Source organism: Malaclemys terrapin, chromosome 6 (assembly GCF_027887155.1).
Source record: "Malaclemys terrapin pileata isolate rMalTer1 chromosome 6, rMalTer1.hap1, whole genome shotgun sequence".
Taxonomy (NCBI): Eukaryota; Metazoa; Chordata; order Testudines; family Emydidae; genus Malaclemys; species Malaclemys terrapin.
This window is the reverse complement of record NC_071510.1, coordinates 99,654,133-99,673,673: the sequence shown is the minus strand read 5'-3', so window position 1 is coordinate 99,673,673 and position 19,541 is coordinate 99,654,133. Positions and strand designations below refer to the sequence as shown.

The window sequence follows — 19,541 nt, the reverse complement described above, 5'->3', positions numbered from 1 at the left end:
TCATACCTGGGTCACAGTCTGGGCTCTCAGATGCTTTCCAACTGCCATGGTGGGGTGGGGGCAGACTCCTGTACACTTTCTCTCCCCAATCCCCCTCCACTCCTCATCCACAGGGTGGTACTCCACGTCAAAAGAGACAAGGTACACATAATTCTCATAGCACTAGCATGGCTACGCCAACACCGGTTCACAACCCTGCGGGACCTCTCCATAGACATCCCAGTTGATCTCCCAATGTGGCCAGTCCTCATCTCCCAGGGCCACAGCCACATGCTTCACTCGAACCTGGAATCTCTGCATTTGACAGCTTGGCACCTTTGGCTGAACGAAATGGAACTAGCCTGTTCAGCACCGGTCCAAGAGGTACTTACGGGCAGCAGAAAGCAGTCAACTAGAATGGCCTACCTAGCAAAATAGAAAAGGTTCTCACTCTGGTCGCTTCAGAAAGGGGTCTCCCCTCTGGAAGCAATACTCTCCTTTATCTTGGACTATCTGCTCCGTTTGAAAGGGGAAGGTACAGCTGTGTCCTCTATTAGAGTCCACTTGGCAACAATATCAGCATTCCACCCTCCGGTGAATGGAAGATCAGTTTTCTCCAATTTAATTAGCTCTTAATTCTTAAAGGGCTTGGAGCGCCTGTATCCATAGGTATGCCAACCTCTGCCCCCCTGGGATCTCAACTTGGCCCTATCACAACTGACAGGGTCACCGTACGAGCTACTAGCAACATGTCCCTTGATTTATTTGTCCTGGAAGACCATCACCTCAGTTAGAAGGGTCTCGGAGATCTGAGCCCTCACCTCTGAGCCGCCCTACAGTCTTCTTCAAGGACAAAGTGCAGTTGCAGCTGCACCCCTCATTTCTTCCGAAAGTGGTCTCCCATTTCCACAACAGGAAGTCTTTCTCAGTCTTCTATCCTAAGCCCCATATGGCTTAACAAGAACAGAAGATGCACTTTTTGGATGTTAGAGGTGCTTTGGCTTTTTATATAGGAAGAACCAAACCCTTTCAAAAATCCACCCGGTTATTTCTGTCTGTTGCAGAAAGGATGAAGGCCAGCCCCATCTCGGCTCAAAGGTTTTACTCCTGGATGAAGTCCTGCATGAGCACGTGCTATGACCTGGCAAAAGTGCCTCCCGCATGTTTAACGGCACACAGAGCTCATCAGTGGCATTCATGGCCCATGTTCCAATTGTAGACATCTGCAGGGCGGCCACCTGGTTGTCTAGCAATACGTTTACGGCACACTACACCCTTACTCAGCAGGCAAGGAATGATGCAGCCTTCAGTGCAGCGGTCCTTCAGTCCGTGTGTCTCAAACTCTGACCCCCCACCTGAGTGTTTGCTTGGGAGTTCCCTATATTGGAATGGACATGAGCAAGCACTCGAAGAAAAAATGGTTACTAACGCTTCCGTAACGGTTGTTCTTTTAGATGTTTGCTCATGTCATTCCACAACCCACCTTCCTGCTTCTCTGTCAGAGCTGCCAGCAAGAAGGAACTGAGGAAAGGGCAGGCCAACAGGCGCCACTCCAGGAGGCATCAGAGTCCACCTGACAGATATCGATGTGGGGGGGAAAAGTCTTTTGGCAATGGTGAAGGTGACGTGCGCATACCTATATTGGAATGGACATGAGCAACACATCTTGAAGAACAACAACAGTTAGGAAAGGTTAGTAACTGTTTTTATGGCTTGTGTATATTGTGATGGGGCAAGGCCAGATGGCTACAGTAAAGTAGTGAGGAACAGGTAAGTTAGCTCCAGGCTAAACAAATACCATGGTACCATGGTAACCAAATGGCAGTTGCTCCAGATTAATCAAGACACCTGGGGCCAATTAAGATCCTTCTAGAAGGCAGGAGAGACAGCTAGCTTGATTGGGACACCTGAAGCCAATTAAGGACTGGCTGGAACTAGTTAAAAGCCTCTGTTAGTCAGTGCGGGGTGGGTGTCAGGAGCTGTAGGAGGGAGCTGTGCTGTTGGAGGAACGAAGTAGTACGAATCCATATCAGGTGCAAGGAAGGAGGCCCTGAGGTAATTGTGAAGAAGATATTGAGTGGGGGCTGCTGTGGGGAAGTAGGGAATTGTACATGCCCTATTTCCAAAAAGTCAGCTTTCATAGCTGTTAAGTTTAGGGTCCCCGGGCTGGAGCCCGTAGTAGAGGGCAGGCCTGGGCTTCCCCCTCTCCTCCCTGATTAATCACTGATACTGGGAGACAACAGAGACTGTGTGAGGGAGGGTTGTTTCTCCTCACCTCCCTTGCTAGCTTATGATGAAAATGGCTCAGTAGACTGTGACCCTTGAGAGAGAAGGGCTATGTGGAGGGTCACAGTGAGCCTCTGAGGCTAGCAAAAATCCGTCAGGAAATGCAGGATCCACAGAGTCAAGGACAGAACTTTGTCACAATATATAAAAGCTTTTTTTACAAATTCTAAATTTGTGCCAAGCTGGACATCATACTTTCCCTTTCTAAAATGTTCAATTGAAAAAATATGGACACGTGGATGGATCAGAGTATTCTAATTTTTTTTAATCTGTATCTTAAATTTCACTTTGATTGTGATGGTTTCTTGGGAAGAGCCCAGAGTTTTACGGTAAGCAACATAAGTGTTCTGGTAGGTAAGTTTTTTGAGCTCCTTGCCCTTGAGACCATAAGATACAAGCAGATCATTAACCTAAAAACTCTAAGAATGTAGGTAATAGTTGCCTTGAGCAGGGTGGATTTGATTTAAATCATGATTTAAATCACTAGTAAGGAAGACTCGATTTAATCATGATTTTCTACACAAGTGATTCTTGTTGGTTGTTATAACCTTAATACATATTCTTCACAACTCAGAGATAGATGTAGGTTTCATTTTTAGAAGGTACACCCAATACATTTTTAAACAGTGATTTGTTTTGAAAACTTTTCAGATTAGTTTTACAGCTATATCAGAAAATGAATGATTGTTCGGTTATTTCATTTACCAAAGGTAATTGAAGCAGATAGTTCACCTACCAATGACTTCATAAATATCTCCAATTCAACAGGTTAATCATTAATATTTGAAGTATTTTCTTGCCATGCTGTATTAGGAGGAGAACATCACCAGACAGACATTTTAAATTATTTTATTTAACTAAAACAATAATAATAAGTATTCTGGATTTTTTTCTTCAACAGAAACGTATATTTTAACAAAACAAGCATATGTCCCTCACTTCTCACATTTATGTCCAGACTTCTTCTCCTTGTCCAGATCTGTTCCGCCCCCAACAATCTTTTAGTCATTGAACTTTTTGAAACTTTGCATTTTGAGAGAGGTAAGGGATTAACTCTGTGTACACAAATTTGCAGAGGGACAATAGAGTTAAGGTCTGTTGTTTCTCACCTCTGTATATTTATTTATTTTAAAACATTTTTGCTGTTAACAAGCATGTTACCTCTGGAGACCCAAATCCACAGTTTGAGACCTGCAAAACTAAGCATCTCTGATGGTATCTTCTAGACTAGCACTGAGTCCTATTGGGTAGCTAGAAAGATTAACCTTAAATAATCTATATGGAAGCCTGTGGAACCCGATAAGATTGGGTCCCTAATCCATGAACTATTGGAACTCATTTACAAAACTTTTCTTAAACATTACATTAATATATTGTCTCCATACTATAGAATTAGAATTTATAATCCCTATTCCATGATGAGCTATCTTTGAGCTATAATGTATCTTAAACCTATCTAAAGATAGTCTTAATTTTTTCCTCAAAAAGCATTTTATCAAAAACATGCAATTTAAATGTCTTAAATCTTTGTTTATCCACCCTGGCCTTGAGGTATCCAAAGATAGAATTTTCCTTTCTGTAGTTTGCTTCCCCATTCTGGACTATGTGAGTGATTCCTCACCTCTGGTCAGAGGATCAACATCTGGTCTCTTTTCTGACTATACTGCCAAACTATCATTCATATTGCTTCTTGATTACTGCATCCATCTCTCCTCTGGTCATCATCACTGCAACATTGCTCCTTCTGGTCTGGTCAGAATGCTGCTGCCAGAATCCTTTTTCTCAACTCAGTGCTTTGGTCAGGTCACTCTCCCTTATCCACTGTGTTAAACACAAACTTTTGGTCCTTGTCTTCATTAGCTTAGCTCACCTTACTTTCCTGATCCCTTAGCTCACTGTGTTTACTCTGCCAACTGTCCAGCTCTATCACCCATTTATTTACTTTTACAAGCTCCTAAGAATCTTCCATGCTGTCCCTCATGCGTGTTTCTGTTGTGACTGTACTTTTAATTTTTGAAAAGCAGTAGAGCCTGAGAAGTGTTCGTTTATTTTGCAAATCAAAATAAAATAAATGTGACATACTTTAACAGGAGGATACAGAGGTTACAACGAAGAAGTAATTGCAGGTTCAGGAAGAAGTAAGTAGATTCGCTATAAGGTAGCTTGTCAAGAAGTCAATATTTTTTTTATTGCCTGACTATTCTCTTTTTCCTAATCAATTTCTTTTCTACTTAAGGTTCTTGGAAATCACACGACAAAACAGAAAGTGGTGATAATCAAGGTAAATTTAAGAAATTAATTGGGATACATGTATGTAGGCTTACTTATAAGGCAAGAAGACCAAACTTGTAAAGTTTGATTCTGTTTTAGATTTCATTAATTTATACATATAATTGAGTGACAGTGAACAGTACTAAGCAAATAGTAAAAAAAAAAAAAAATTATAAATGCCTCAAGGTATACAGGGTGCCCATCTTGGAATTTATAATCTAAGGCAATTCACATACTGTTTTGTTTTTTTTTTTTTGGGAGGGGGGGGGGCGTTGTTTTCTTAACTTTTCAAAACTTTTCAGTTGCACAGAGCACCATGTGACCAGAATTTGGAATTGTCACATTGGTGCACTAGTTCTTGTGACATTTTTAAAGTATTATTTCTCTAGTTGTTCGATTAATAGGATTCACTTAAGTGTATTGAATTTACTTGAAAGACAAAAGGTTAGAAAGTTGCTGTACAGGATAGGTAAAGTTATTCCAGGCTTAAAAGGCATCATGGAGAAAGGCAGACACAAAGATGAGCATAGGAGTGATGCAAGAATTTGTAAAGTGAGATCCAGCAGGTCCAAGGGACTGGAGAGAAATCTAGGACACGTGTGGCACTTGCCCCAACCTGTAAGAAAATCAGACTTGCCCATAAAGAGTTCTCCAACCATTCAAGGAAGACAGATGATCCTTGCTGGAGATTCTACTCGGAAGAAAAGAATAGAACATTCTGCAAGCTACAAACAGACAACAGGACAACATGCTGCTTTCCTGAAGCCAAGACGAGAGACCTCACTCTAAGATTGGGTAGGCTTCTGAAGTTGACAGGCAAGGATCCACTGGTGCTGGGTCACATTGGCACAAATGACACTTCATCACAGGATATCTTGCAGATAGTAGATGACTTCAGGGAACTCTGAAGCATGCTGAAGAAGAAAGTCTAAGGCATCTTCTCTGAGATCCTTCCTATCCCATGATCAAAGGAAGACAGAAGGCAGAAATTCTTCTCGAGTAGTCCCCCTAGGGATGCTGCATTTCAGGAGCACATGTGCCTCTTGATCCCCCAGTAGGAGATTTCTAGCCAGCAGTTTCCGTTTGGCCCATGCACAGTCCCTATGCCTCCACTCTTCTGATTTTAAGGTTGCGTCCTTTAGTCCACCTTCCTTTGGGGACTGTCTTGTCCATTTCCATCAGGCTTGGGAGCAGATCACCTCAGACGAATGAATGTCTTGGAGGTCATGATATTGGGTTACATCATCCAGGTTTTGCCACTCTGTCCCTTTCATCCCTTTCTCCGTCCCTCTTCAGGGACTCCTCTCACGAGCTTCCCTTTAGAGGGGCAGAGAATTCTACTCAGAATAATTCCTAGTACAAAAAAAGGATGGCGGTTGCCGGCAGATCTTGGAGCTAAGACTGAACAAGATTGTGAAGCCTCAAGAGTTCAGGATGGTGACTCTGGCAATTATAATTCCTTCTCTGAAGGAAGGGGATTTGTTTGAACTATTAATATTTGAAATTATTAATATGGGAAAATATCAAGCACTAATTTAACCATAAATTCATTTATTAAATCCAAAGGTATACAATTGCTCAAAACATGCCTAAAAAGCCCAGATAAGCAATTTACTATATCCAAATAGTAACAAAACATTTATAAGTATTCGATTAATATACTTACAAATGGGTATATTTGCAGAGTGCTTAGACCCATATTGGTCAGCTCCAATGTGGTCAGGCAGGTACAGTAACTCCTTACTTAACGTTGTAGTTATGTTCCTGATGCATCTGAAGAAGTGAGGTTTTTACCCATGAAAGCTTACACCCAAATAAATCTGTTAGTCTTTAAGGTGCCACCAGATTCCTTGTTGTTCCTGAAAAATGTGACTTTAAGCAAAACGATGTTAAGCTAATCCAATTTCCCCATAAGAATTAATGTAAATAGGGAGTTAGGTTCCAGGGAAATTATTTTGCCAGACAAAAGGCATTATATACTTTTTAAACAAGCAATTTAATACAGGTATTAAATAGGCTGGCAGCCCCCTTATCATGCATGACCCCACCCTAGCCTGGGACCCCCACGCTCTCCCCATCCCATCCCTTCCCACCTTGCCAGGGGAGGATGTCTCTGGCCTGGCTGGAGCTCTCCTGCAGGCTGGGCAGCGCAGCCGCAGTATGTTCCAGCGGGGTAGGCCAGGTGGCATGGCCGCAGCATGCTCCAGCGGGCCGGGCGGTGCGGCCACAGCCTGTTCTGGGGGGCGGGGCAGAGTGGCACGGCTGCAGCCTGCCAGCCCTGGAGCTGCAGCTGCTTTGGAGATTGAGTAGCGTGGCCAGAAGCAGAGCAAGACTGGCCCCGCCTCTTCCCTTCTGGCTGTGCTGCCTCTCCTTGCTCCCTCTGTTGGAGGGAGGGTCTGTGTCCCACCTCTCCCTCTCTATACCTGTTCATAAGCCGACCCCCTTCTCTGGTGCTTCCCTCTTTTACTAAAAAAAAATTTGGCTTAGAATCAGAATATCAGGGTTGGAAGGGACCTCAGGAGGTCATCTAGTCCAACCCCCTGCTCAAAGCAGGACCAATCCCCAGACAGATTTTTGCCCCAGATCCCTAAATGGCCCCCTCAAGGTTTAAACTCTCAACCCTGGGTTTAGCAGGCCAATGCTCAAACCACTGAGATATCCCTCCCCCCAGTGTACAAGTATATACGGTAGTTGGCATTATGGAGGGATGATTGCTTGTTGTCCATGTCATAGCCAACTCCTCCTCTTCAGCAGTTAAGGATTGATTCTGGTACTGAGTATTGAGAATATTTGCAAGAAAATGAGCTGGAGATAGTGCTTGTCCTATTCGTTTTTTTTAATGCTTGTAATTTAACTCTCATTGCATATTTCTCTTTTTAAGATCTCATTTCGTTTCTTCCAAATTTCAACAGCGTCAGCTATAAAACAGCTATTTCCCTGCATTTTGTTCAAGGCTACAGAAATAGGCGTCAGGGGTACTTAAGAGGTGTTCAACATTTCTCTTAAGCCCAATGTTGAGAACTTTGGCTGTGACAGTGCCATCTATTTTTTCACAATTTTGTTCACAAACTGTAATCAGATTAGGCCAGTTCTTGATATGATGCTCAAAACACTTCATTACTGAGTTCCATCGCATGTCTTGCAGGACAGTTAGCTTGGTTTCTCCCACTTTTTTCAGAGCAGCTGCTGCAAAGTGGTTGTTACGGAAGTATTTTGTAATTTCAACAATGTTAGCCTTTATTTATGGAATACTGAAGTCTTTGGCTAAGAGGTGCATTAAATGAGCACTGTAACCATATGTTATTAGCTTGGGACTCTCTTCACTCTCTTCTAAATACTTTCTTCTCATTTGGATACGTTTACAGCATTGTCAGTGACCAAGCTGGGTACTAGATATTAGAATTTTTTTTTCAGTTTGTCATAGCTTTTACTGCTCCTTCTTGTAAGTATTCTGCTGTGTGTGCGTTTCCTGATGTATCAATTGTTTCTGTAGGGAAGACGTTCCCTTCTTCTGCTCTCACACAAACACGTTTCTAATGCACTTGAAGAACACCTCACATCCACATATAAGTGCTCCATATGGCTTACTGATGTCCCAGACAAAGTTTGGTCTAGACTTGATTTCAGAAGAATGTAAACTTAGTAGTGTAAACAAGACTTTAAAGGTGTAAAATTCAGCTTCTGGTTTTTTAGTTACCCAATAGAACTCAACTAATTCTTTCTATTGATTAGAAGAGCCATTTGTGAGAAAAGTGAACAAATGCTAAGCAAGTAGAATGTTTCACAAAAACTTTGATTTTGACAACTGCAAGTAAGTGGGTTTTTTTTAATTGTAATGTTTGTTGTGCAATAAATGTACAATAGTATATTTTGTGTGTTTAAAAAAAAAAGTTGTATTGGATAACCTCAGTGCAGCACACTATTGAATCTTTTTCATACATGAATTATAAAGTACAGGTTAATGAAGTTCTACTGAATTGTTTGGCTGCTCCAAATGGAACAAGTTACTTTAACTAAAATTTTCCCTCAGATTATTGTTCATGTATCTGAACCATTGGTTTTCTTTTGTATTCTGAAGGTCCAAAGGTGACCTATGTGCCTCCGCCTCCACCTGACAATGAAGAAGCTGTCTTTGCACACTACCAGACAGGAATTAATTTTGATAAATATGACACAATTCTTGTGGAAGTGTCAGGACTTGATCCTCCACCAGCAATACTGGTTAGTGAACTCTTGTCCTCTATTAAAGTTACTGACAAAAGGTATTTTAAAAATGAGTTTGTTCCCTTTTTTGCTGCTTTATGATGTATAAAAAGTAGTTTTTTCTTTTGATAAAAATATGAATAAATGTAATGAATGGCAAAATAGAGCTCTGAATTTTTTGTCGGAAGATCTCTTTTGAGGGACAGAGTTTCAGGGACTTATTTTGTAAACTTTGAAGGATGACAAACATAAACGTGGAATCTTAATTTTTTTCCAAATTACTGTTGAAATTAAATAGCTGTCAAACACACCAAAGCCTGACTTAAAAATCCTTTCACCTCTCAATTGCTCTGCTTTGTGTCTGTTGAGTATTGTGAAACTTCTCTACCGCCTCTATAATATTCTTCCAGGTTTAATAGGACTCTAATTTTTAAAGTAAAAAACCAAAGCAACTTTTGGGGCCTTCTTTAGACACTACAAAGAAGCAAAAGGTACAAGCCCATTTTTTCCCCCTTTACAATAATTTTTTCTTTTAATAAAAAAAAGAAAAAAGAAAAAAAATACTGACCTCTAGAAAATCATTAGGAACATTTTAGTAAAAGCGTGTTCTGAAATCTGTTCATTTTAAAGCAAATGAGAATCCTTAGAGTAAATTTTGTATTTTTTTCACCTTTGATAGTCTGTTTCCATTGTCCGTAATGAGAGAAATAAAAAATTAAAATAACATGTTTTGAGAAAGTAAAGATGTACAGTTGTCAGTATTAGATCTCTAAAGTGATGATTTTAACATTCCACATTACATAAATAATTTAAAATTTTGTTTTATTTGTTTGCTCTGCAAAAATACATACTACTACTAATTTCTCTCTAAATCAAATACTTGCAGTATGCTGCCTGAGGAGATCTGCTTTTTTTCATTGATAGTAAGCATAAGAGTTTTTGTGTTCAGAAAAGATCATTTTTTACAGAAAATTGGGAACAGTAAATATAATTAAACTGTTTCTCTACATGTGATAGTGTGGTCTGTCAACTTCAAGAAACTGGTTTAGGTTTTTCCCTTGAGCAGTTTTTTGTCTGTTTTGGGTATTTCCTATTTTGTGGGAGCAAATGCAATACAAATGCTGTGTGAAATATAGTAAACTTTCTTTCTCTGGGTGTCTTCCCAGCATTAAAGAGAGAACCAATATGTAAATGCATGTTATTTGATAAGATGTTAATGAAGTAGGTGTTTGTAGTTGGTTACTGATGGCTGATACTCAAGACTGGTCTAATCTGGCTATGTCACAGGTGTGTGTTAAGTTGAAAGAAAGAAAAATCTTAAACTTCAGAGGGTGATGTAGGAATACCAAAGAGAGAACGGAGAGCCAGGTCCAGACCTTGCTAGTATAGTACAGCTCACAACATTTTGGCCAAAAACTTTATGGCTATTTGTTGCTGTGGGTTTCTCTCTCCCCCCACCCCCTCCCGATTTTTATTTTACACGGCTATTTAAAAAAAAAAAAAGCACAGCTCCAAGTGACACCACTGGAACTGACTTTTTAAAAATTGTTCATATTTTGGTCAATAAATGTGGCAACACGTACATAACAATTTGTTTGGTATTTATTGCAGTCTTGTTCTCTTCTGGTTTTGATGTTGCATGCAGTTCATAACTGCATAAAGAATTGGATTTTAAAATTGCTTATTGGGGGAAAAAAAATGCTACTTTAAGGTCCAGGTGTTCTCGGAAGATATTTTTATAACCCAAATTATAAACTATGAAAAGCTTGAAAAGGGCTGTAAAAATGTTTAGGAGAAATATATTTAGTAAACTACTCCTAAGTAACTTTTCATTAGGTTAAGAAAAAAGATTGAACCCATTTTGCTCAGGCTAGCCATGAGAGAGCTCAAGGTTACAATTCTCACTATTAATAAATGTTTAAACACACTTCTAAAATGAAAACTGTCATTTGAGTCTGTAGTTGGATTTGATGATATTGCTGAAAAGTTGCCTCATTTAACAAACTAGCAGTGTGAGCAACCTGTGCAAGAAACTCTTCAACTATTTAAGTAGGTTGGACAACAGCTTCGTCTTAAATAGGGCTCCCATATGAACATGTCAGAAATGACCTTTATTAAAGGTGTATGCCAGCAGAAGGGTCAGATGCCAAAGTTATTTAAACTCAAAATTGTTTTCATTGTGACGGGTTGATTCTGCAATATCGTCCAGATTTCTCCCCTGCAGTTATTAGATAGTTCAGAGTCAATTCCAACAAGGAAACCTCTTCCTTTATAAGGATGCATCTGCTGGAAGAAAGCCTCCAAAAGAGAGAGAGCATCTCATGGAACTTTTCCCAAGCTTTTCCTATTTCTTCATGTAGGATATACAGTAGTAACTTTCCTGTTATGTACTTTTGTACCAGATATGGAGTGGCTACAGAGCTTGCTTATACACACCAGATGTGTTCATAAGATCCTTTAGTGATCTCCCATGTATGGCTGAGGATAGCTTTTAAAGGTATTTTACACCCAACACCCCCTAGTGGCTGAACAGTATAATACAGTTTAGCATTCTATTATATCTCCCCTTTTAAGTTATACATTTCTACTATGGCTGTGGATTAATCGCAGTTAACTCACGCAATTAACTCAAAAAAAATTTACTGCAATTAACAGTGCGATTAATCGCGATTAATTTTTTTAAACAATAGAATACAAATAGAAATTTATTAATTTTTTGGATTTTTTCTGCATTTTCAAATACATTGATTTCTGTTACAACACAGAATACAATGTGTACGGTGCTAACTTTTTATTATTTTATTACAAATATTTGCACTGTAAAAATGATAAAAATTGTATTTTTCAATTCACCTCAAAGTACTATAGTGCAATCTGTTTATCATGAAAGTGTCACTTACAAATGTTGTTTTTTGTTTGGTTTTGAGTGCAGTTATGTAAAACTTCAGAGCCTACAAGTCCTACTTCTTGTTCAGCCAATCGCTAAGACAAACCAGTTTGTTTACATTTATGGGAGATACTGCTGACAGCTTCTTAATTACAATGTCAACCTGAAAGTGAGAACAGGCATTTGCATGGCACTTTTGGAGCTGGCATTGCAAGATATTTACGTGCCAGATATACTAAACATTCATATGCCTCCCCATTCTTCGGCCACCATTCCAGAGGACATGCTGACGATGCTCGTTAAAAAAAATAATGCGTTAATTAAATTTGTGACTGAACTCCTTGGGAGAGGCTTGTATGTCTCCTGTTCTGTTTTACCCACATTCTGCCATATATTTCATGTTATAGCAGTTTCGGATTGTGACCCAGCACACGTTTGTTTTAAGAACACTTGCACAGCAGATTTGACAAAACGCAAAGAAGGTATCAATGTGAGATTTCTAAAGATAGATATAGCACTCGACCCAAGGCTTAAGAATCTGAAGTGTCTTCCAAAATCTGAGAGGGACGAGGTGTGGTGAATGCTTTCAGATGTTTTAAGAGCAACACTCTGATACAAAACTACAGAACCCGAACCACCAAAAAAAGAAAATCAACCTTCCTCAAGTGGCACTTGACTCAGATGATGAAAATGAACATGCGTCGGTCTGCACTGCTTTGGATCGTTACCGAGCAGAACCCATCATCAGCATGGACACATGTCTTCTGGAATGGTGGTTGGAAATTTTGTGTTTTGCTGTACTACTTTAACTACCCTGACATCTGTTGGAAGTCACTCATTACTACTGTTATATTGGCTGCTTATTGCCTCATTGGTAGTGATGTGACTGCAGTTCAAAGTGCTAAAGCAGATCAAATCCACTCTAATCCTTTGATATAGAAGATAAGAATCTTAGGCAGAAATATGTTCTTCTCAGCTTACCATTCTAATGCCCAGAATGACAGTCAGGTAATTATATGCAATTGCCAGTATTACCTATGAGAGAAAATAGTATTGTTTGCCCAATCACTGCTGAAAGACAATACAAGACTTGCCAAACCTTTTATTTCTGAAGGTCAATCAGTCAGTTGCTAAGGGTGCCTTGAGAGCATCATTCAGTGCTTCTGATGAGGCCTCTAGAATTGGTAGCTGCTGAGATTAATTTGAAGTACCACTTGTGGCTATGTTTGTCAGGACTTCCTGTAGAAACAAGAATGCAGGTAAAAGACTCCACTTGATGGTGAAGGGCTGTTTAAATCTAGAACAGACAAGGTTCTAGACCAGCTAAGACACCAGGTCTACTGTTTCTACAAGATGATAGAGGCCAAGAGCTTCAAAAGCTTAGCGGGTTCAGAAAGGGATTAGACATTGATAGGGATAACCAGAATAATCCAGAATTGTTGTAAATATTAAATAAGGTTTGGAAGAAATCTAAACCTTCATCTTTCAGGTTTTAAGCCTGCTTCTGACTATTGGTGGTGGATGAAATAGAAGGAAACTTTCCCTGGAGCCAGTTTATCCCATAACTGCTTGCTTCTGAGTTTCTTGCACCTCTTCTAAAATATTTTTGCTAGCTACTGTTGATGATTAGGCTATTGGACTTGATGGACCCCTGGACTGATCCAGTATGGTAATTTCTGTGCTCCCATATATTATCCTAGAAATTGCTTTGATACTCCACGACAGAAGCCAGTCTGAGGGACTCGGGAGCAACTGGGCAACTTATCAGTCTGGGGAATGTTGATCAGATTCAAAAGGCAGAATCAGCATAAATTCACTTGGACTTGGGGCAGTGAGACTTGCACTGTGGGAAATCTATCAATTCAGTAAAATGCTGCCATCTGAAGAAATTGCTTTCAGATCTGTCTGTAGATTTCTGAAGTCAGATACAGCAGTTGAGCTTCCACCTATTCTGATAACCAAAATGGCATCTGAATCTTGTCCTGAAATCCCTAACTGTTCAGCCATTGAAACTCCTCTCCATGTCACTCTGGCAATCCTTTTAATTTTTTGTGAATGGCACTCATATGAAGGAATGGTCACTGCAGTAGTTGCAGGATATTGTTGCGGGGGGTGGCGGGGAATTAAATAGGTAATGGGACACTCTCTCAAGTACCCATAGACATTAAAAGTTCTGAATCCTGAGGAGCAATGGAGTAGTTCTGGTCTTTCAAGCATCTAGACCACTTACTACCAGTATTTCGCAACTTCTGAATTTGAATCATTTTAGTATGGTGCTATACTGTTATAAACTTTCTCTTTTCTAGACTTTTGAAGAAGCTAATCTTTGTCAAACATTAAACAAGAACATTGCTAAAGCTGGATATTTGAAACTTACGCCAGTGCAGAAGTATAGTATTCCTATTATACTTGCAGGGAGAGATTTAATGGCATGTGCCCAGACAGGATCTGGAAAAACGGTAAGTTCCCACCCCTCTGTATAAAGGGGGCTTCCATTGTTTCTAATGCCCCCGTGTTTAAATTACACAGGAGACAGGTAGATAGCTGTGACATTCCCTCCTGTCTGGACAGTTTGTACAGCCTAATATCAATGAGTATCCATAATTCCTTACATAGTGTCAATACATACATTTCACAATGATACGAATCACCAGTGTCATTAGCTTTGAGAAAAGACTTCACTCTGATTAATATAGTAATATTGTATACAATAAGTTGGCTCAGTTGCTTCTCGGCTACTACTCAAAGTAAAGTTTATTTAAGCTTGAGGAACGCGACATGGAATCTGGTAGTGAAGAAAGCTCCATGCTCTTTCTTCCCCCATTTGTGTTTGCTGAAATGCAAATTGTTGAGTTTCCTGCCATCTCCTCTCCATGCTGTCTTGATGGTCCTGTTTCTGCTTCTATGTAAATATGGACTTTCGGTGTCTTTGGCTGAAGATTGGGCTGGTCAGACTCAAATACACATTCCTTTGTCTAAGCAGGCCTGTTTACTAACTCCCCTGACGTGCCTGGCTTGAATACGTTTTAGTTATCATTCCAGCTTATGTCCATAACTCTCAATACCCACTGCATGCATACATCGTTCAAGAATATTAATGATCAGTGAGTTTAGTTTTCAACTGATACCTCACAAGTAAGGCTGAGAGTCTGTCATGGAGATAATGGATTCTGTGACTTTCCATGACTTCTGCAGCGGCTGGCATGGCTGGCTCTGGGGCTGCCAGAGCAGTGCCAGTCTCAGGCCACCACCCCACTGCTGTCCCCCCCTTCCCCTCAGAAGCAGGAGGAGGAGTTTGGGGTGTGGGAGGAGGTTGAGGGCTGGGGGTTGGGATGTGGGAGGGGGTGAGGGCTCTGGGTGCTGCTTAACTTGTGGGGGGCATCCCCAGAAGCAGCAATATGTCCGTCCCTCAGCTCCTAGGTGCAGGCACTGACCCCGCAGCTCCCATTGGCCGTGGTTCCCAGCCAATGGGAACTACGGAGCTGGCAGCGCACGGAGTTAGGAGCTTAGGGAGGGACATGTTTCCAAGAAGCCGGGTAGGAAGCCTGCCAGCCCTGCCAACTCCCCGCCCCCAGCACCAGCGCAGGTCCCAGGCTGCTCCCCCCTGGATAACATCGCTGAGTACCTGCAGTCCTCCCAAGCACCTCGTGGATCCCCCCGGGCTGCTGCCCACCTGCAGTGCCCCGTCTCTGAATTTATGTAGAACTTGCTAGATTTATTATAGCTTTTCAATCTTCAAATAACTTTTTCCTTTAACTTCATTGCTTCACAAATTGCTCACACTATTGAAACAAATGTTTTAAACCCAATGCTAATAAAGCATTCATGTTTGCTCTCCAGGCAGCTTTTCTTTTGCCAATTTTGGCTCACATGATGAAAGATGGGGTAACTGCCAGTCACTTCAGAGAGCAGCAGGAACCAGAATGTATTATTGTAGCCCCAACTAGAGAACTGATAAACCAGATCTTTCTGGAAGCAAGAAAGTTTTCATATGGGTAAGCTTTTTAAAAAAATACCAGGCTACATTGCAAAAGTATGAGGCTTAATTTAATTACTGTAAAATCAAAGAATTGCTACTACGGTTTTGCCTTAAAAAATACACACGTTTTATCCAATTCAATTTGTCTACATTCACTTCAGCAAGGAATTGAATTTAGGCCACAAAAGACTATTTTTGTAGTCTAGTTTACAGATAAGAAATTAGAATGGGCAAAATGAGTTTGTAAGATGATTTGTGACAAATGTTTATAGAAGCAGAGTCTTCCTATGAAATGTGTTCCAATTTCTTAGTGAAATGAAGTACACCTTTACCTCAATATAACGCTGTCCTCAGGAGCCCAAAAATCTTACTGCATTATAGGTGAAACCATGTTATATTGAACTTGCTTTGATCCACCTGAGTGTGCAGTCCCGCCTCCCCCCGAAGCGCTGCTTTACCGCGTTATATCCGAATTCGTGTTATATCGGGTTGCGTTATATTGAGGTAGCAGTGTAATTAATTTAATCTAGTTTGCTTTCATAATTTATAGTAAGGTTTTTTTGGCATTCACTCATCTTGACAATAAAAGTAAAGTAGCTGTGGTTCAGTGTTTCTAATGAACTCTAAATTAAGGTTCAAAGAGATCTGATTGAAAGTCTGAGCAACAATGGTTAATTCTTTTTGGTTTGAATCCTTTGAGGCAAAACACTCTTTCTATTATTATTATTATTATTATTATTATTTTTTTTTTTAAGTTTTCATTCTTTTCTTAACAGCAGTTCTGTTGCCTCAAAGGAGAGGGATAGAAATTCAGCTCTTAGGTTGGATAAGGGTCTTCGGTGATGGTGGTGTATTTTTTGTTGTTGTTGTTTTTTTGTTTTTTTTAATACATCTCTACCCCAATATAACACTGTCTTCGGGAGCCAAAAAAATCTTACCGCATTATAAGTGAAACTGCGTTATATCGAACTTGCTTTGATCCGCCGAAGTGCGCAGCCCTGCACCCCCGGAGCGCTGCTTTACCGTGTTATATCTGAATTTGTGTTATATTGGGTCGCATTATATCGGGGTAGAGGTGTATTTAGTAAAATCAAGTCCTATGCCTTGGCAAATGGAATAGCTGGAAAAATGTTTCACGCAAGCACTTTAATTTTGTAATCTTCCAAAGTTCAGTTTGCACTACATATGTGTGCATAACAGTTAAATAGAATTTTAAATGCCTTTTTTAAAAACAAATCTCTCATTTGATGCACTTACTGCCTTTGCTTCATTAAAGGTACATCTTGTACAAAACAGCTCATTCAAGTGCATTCTATTCCACACTATAGAATTTGTTTCTGTTGTGTCCTTTTTAAGCAAACCACTTAAGATAGACACTCAGAAGTGCCTCAGTTAAGGTTGCTTGCACAGCATTAAATCTCTCCTTTGTGTGTATTTGTTACCATAGTTGTAATGATTGTATAATGGATGTTGTTCAAAGGGAGTACAATTTTTCAAGCATGTGTGAGACTTATTCAGTGGGACTTCAGCTTCAAGGTTACTTAGGAGTCCTGGGTAAAATTTTGAAGAGTGCCTAACTCATTCAGCTTGCGGGTTGATGGTGCATATTGAATAAAGCAAGGACATAATGAATGGGATCTATGTTTTTGTGGGTAAATTCTACTTGCAATTATTATAGCATAGGCCTGGAGTAAATCTGTCAGCAGATTCAGTCCCCGTTCTTACAGGGGTAAGTGAGAGCAAGTGCAAGCCCATGGTGAATTGAGCGTCGAAAATGTAGCAAATGAATATTGAACTGCTGCTTTAACCACTGCATGAGATAGAGATCCTGTGGGAAAAGGTGTAATGTAACCATGCAATACAGTCATGATATATATGCACAAAGGGGCAAGATATTTTGTGCAAGAAAAATTAACTTTGGCATTTTCTGACTCTGAATGTGACCTTTAAGCTGTCATGTTTTAATTCTGTAATGTATGAAATTTACAAAAGTCTCAAACAAAATACAGAGGACTGGCATCAGGATTCTAAAAATAGTAGCTGTTAATCTTAGCTCTGTTGTAATTGTACAGAGGATTAATTAACAAATAACTGAGAGAATGCAGAATAACTAAATGGTAGTGCTTGTCATACTATATCCTCACACAAAATCTTGCCTCTTTCAACATCAACCAGTCACCAATTATTTAAGTTCCTGACTTGAGCAGTTTGATAAATGCTGTAACTATGAAACAGTACAGTAATTCCTGGGCCGAGGAGGAGGGGGGGTTTATAAATGAAAGTGTGTAACTAAGAATTGACTTGCGAATATAATCACAATTTCTTGCCAATTTAATAGAACTTGCATAAGGCCAGTTGTGATATATGGAGGTACGCAAACAGGTCATTCAATTCGTCAGATAATGCAAGGCTGTAATATATTGTGTGCTACCCCAGGAAGGCTTATGGACATCATAGGTAAAGAAAAGGTAAGATCTTACCTAAAATTTCTGTTATATTTAAGAATATAATTTACCTTGAATTCCTTGAAAATCGTTTGCAGCATTTTTATTACAGATCAGTGCTAGTCAGTCTAACTTGACGCAAGCAAAGACAGATTTGCAAACTTGTCACCATCAATTAGAATGGATGAATTTGGCAGTCAAATGAGGTTGCAGTGATTCCATTTGCATGACCTAAGTAGCGTTTTTGAATAAATGCTAAACTTGTTGCAGTAATATAACTAGCCAGTGTAAAATGTTTGTAAATAAATGCATATTTATAGCACTTAGCAGGATTTATATTTGGACTCTTTTGTAACACCAGAAATGTACATAGCACTTTAAGACATCTAGTTGTGACAGTATTCTTGCCCTGAGGAACTGGAGTCAGACATAGTACCAGCCAGGGAGACAGCCAAGTGTTTGGAAGGTTATGTGGCAAGAAAAGGATTACAGAAGTGAAAGATAATGACAGTCTTGTTTACTTATGGGATCAGTCTTCTTTGTTTTGATTTTCAGAAAATTAAAACTTTGGAGCAGGGACATGAACTCAGGTCTCCCTAGTGGTGTCTCTCTTCAGGGCAAATCTCCATCTGACTTACACTGGCTTAGTCTTCCGTTGGTAGTAAAATCCTTAGTATTAGGATTAGCAGCTTTTATTGTCTTTGTGGAACTATTTTCTTAACATGAAATAAATTAAATTAACATATTTGAAAAGAGCTTATTTTTTCCATTAATCGGTTTGTAAGTTTGTGACTATTATTTGCACTTTGGTGATTATGTTGGCAGAAAAACACAAAACCCATGGTGTAGTGTTAAAGTAGTGTGCAGTAAATGGGCCCCTGGGCAGGTGAAGATACCTCAGTCCCTCCTACAGAATTGTGTTTTGCTTCCTTGGTAGGAAGGATCTGGTGTTGGTTTTCCATCTGTTTTCCTAGGACTACTGGTCAGAACCTCACTCCTGACTGGTGGTGATGGTCACAAAATAACTTTTGTCTGTAGTTACTAATTCGTTTTGTGACTTGGTGGAAGTCTGCATTAGTGACACCAAGGGATCATGTCAAGGAACAAAGGGTGTGTTGGGCGCCGGTCACTAGTAATCATCTAGTTCCAACTAGTAAACATTTAGTTCCAACTAGACTAAAAATTTTTAATTATGCTGAACTAGATCAGGAAACAGTTTAATACTGAAATTCCCTGACACTTTGTAGAGTAGATAGTGCAGAGGTACAGTAAGTTAAGATCTTTAAGTTGTGTACTGGATAGAAATGAATAGGAATAAGGGGATTCTGGGGAGAACAGGAAGCATTTTAAATGTGACTGACCTGCAATCTGAGAGGGGAGGAATACCTTACCATTATCACTGATAAAATAGTCTCAGAAAATGGCATTGGCAGAAAAGTTTCTTGTTTTTAGCCTGTTCTGTTTTGAATGTATCTTTACTGAAATATTTTAA

General features: G+C 39.8%; 1 protein-coding gene across 3 annotated transcripts in view; it reads left to right on the top strand.

Moving 5' to 3' along the window:
• Positions 1 to 19,541, top strand: part of DDX4 (DEAD-box helicase 4) — a 104,035-nt gene that overhangs the window by 57,077 nt on the left and 27,417 nt on the right. For all 3 annotated transcript variants that reach the window (XM_054032240.1, XM_054032239.1, XM_054032238.1), the window contains 6 exons: positions 4,356 to 4,403; positions 4,502 to 4,546; positions 8,615 to 8,757; positions 13,933 to 14,085; positions 15,467 to 15,621; positions 17,944 to 18,073. In XM_054032240.1, the coding sequence (XP_053888215.1) occupies positions 4,356 to 4,403; positions 4,502 to 4,546; positions 8,615 to 8,757; positions 13,933 to 14,085; positions 15,467 to 15,621; positions 17,944 to 18,073 (674 nt within the window). The remainder of the gene's footprint in view (positions 1 to 4,355; positions 4,404 to 4,501; positions 4,547 to 8,614; positions 8,758 to 13,932; positions 14,086 to 15,466; positions 15,622 to 17,943; positions 18,074 to 19,541) is intronic.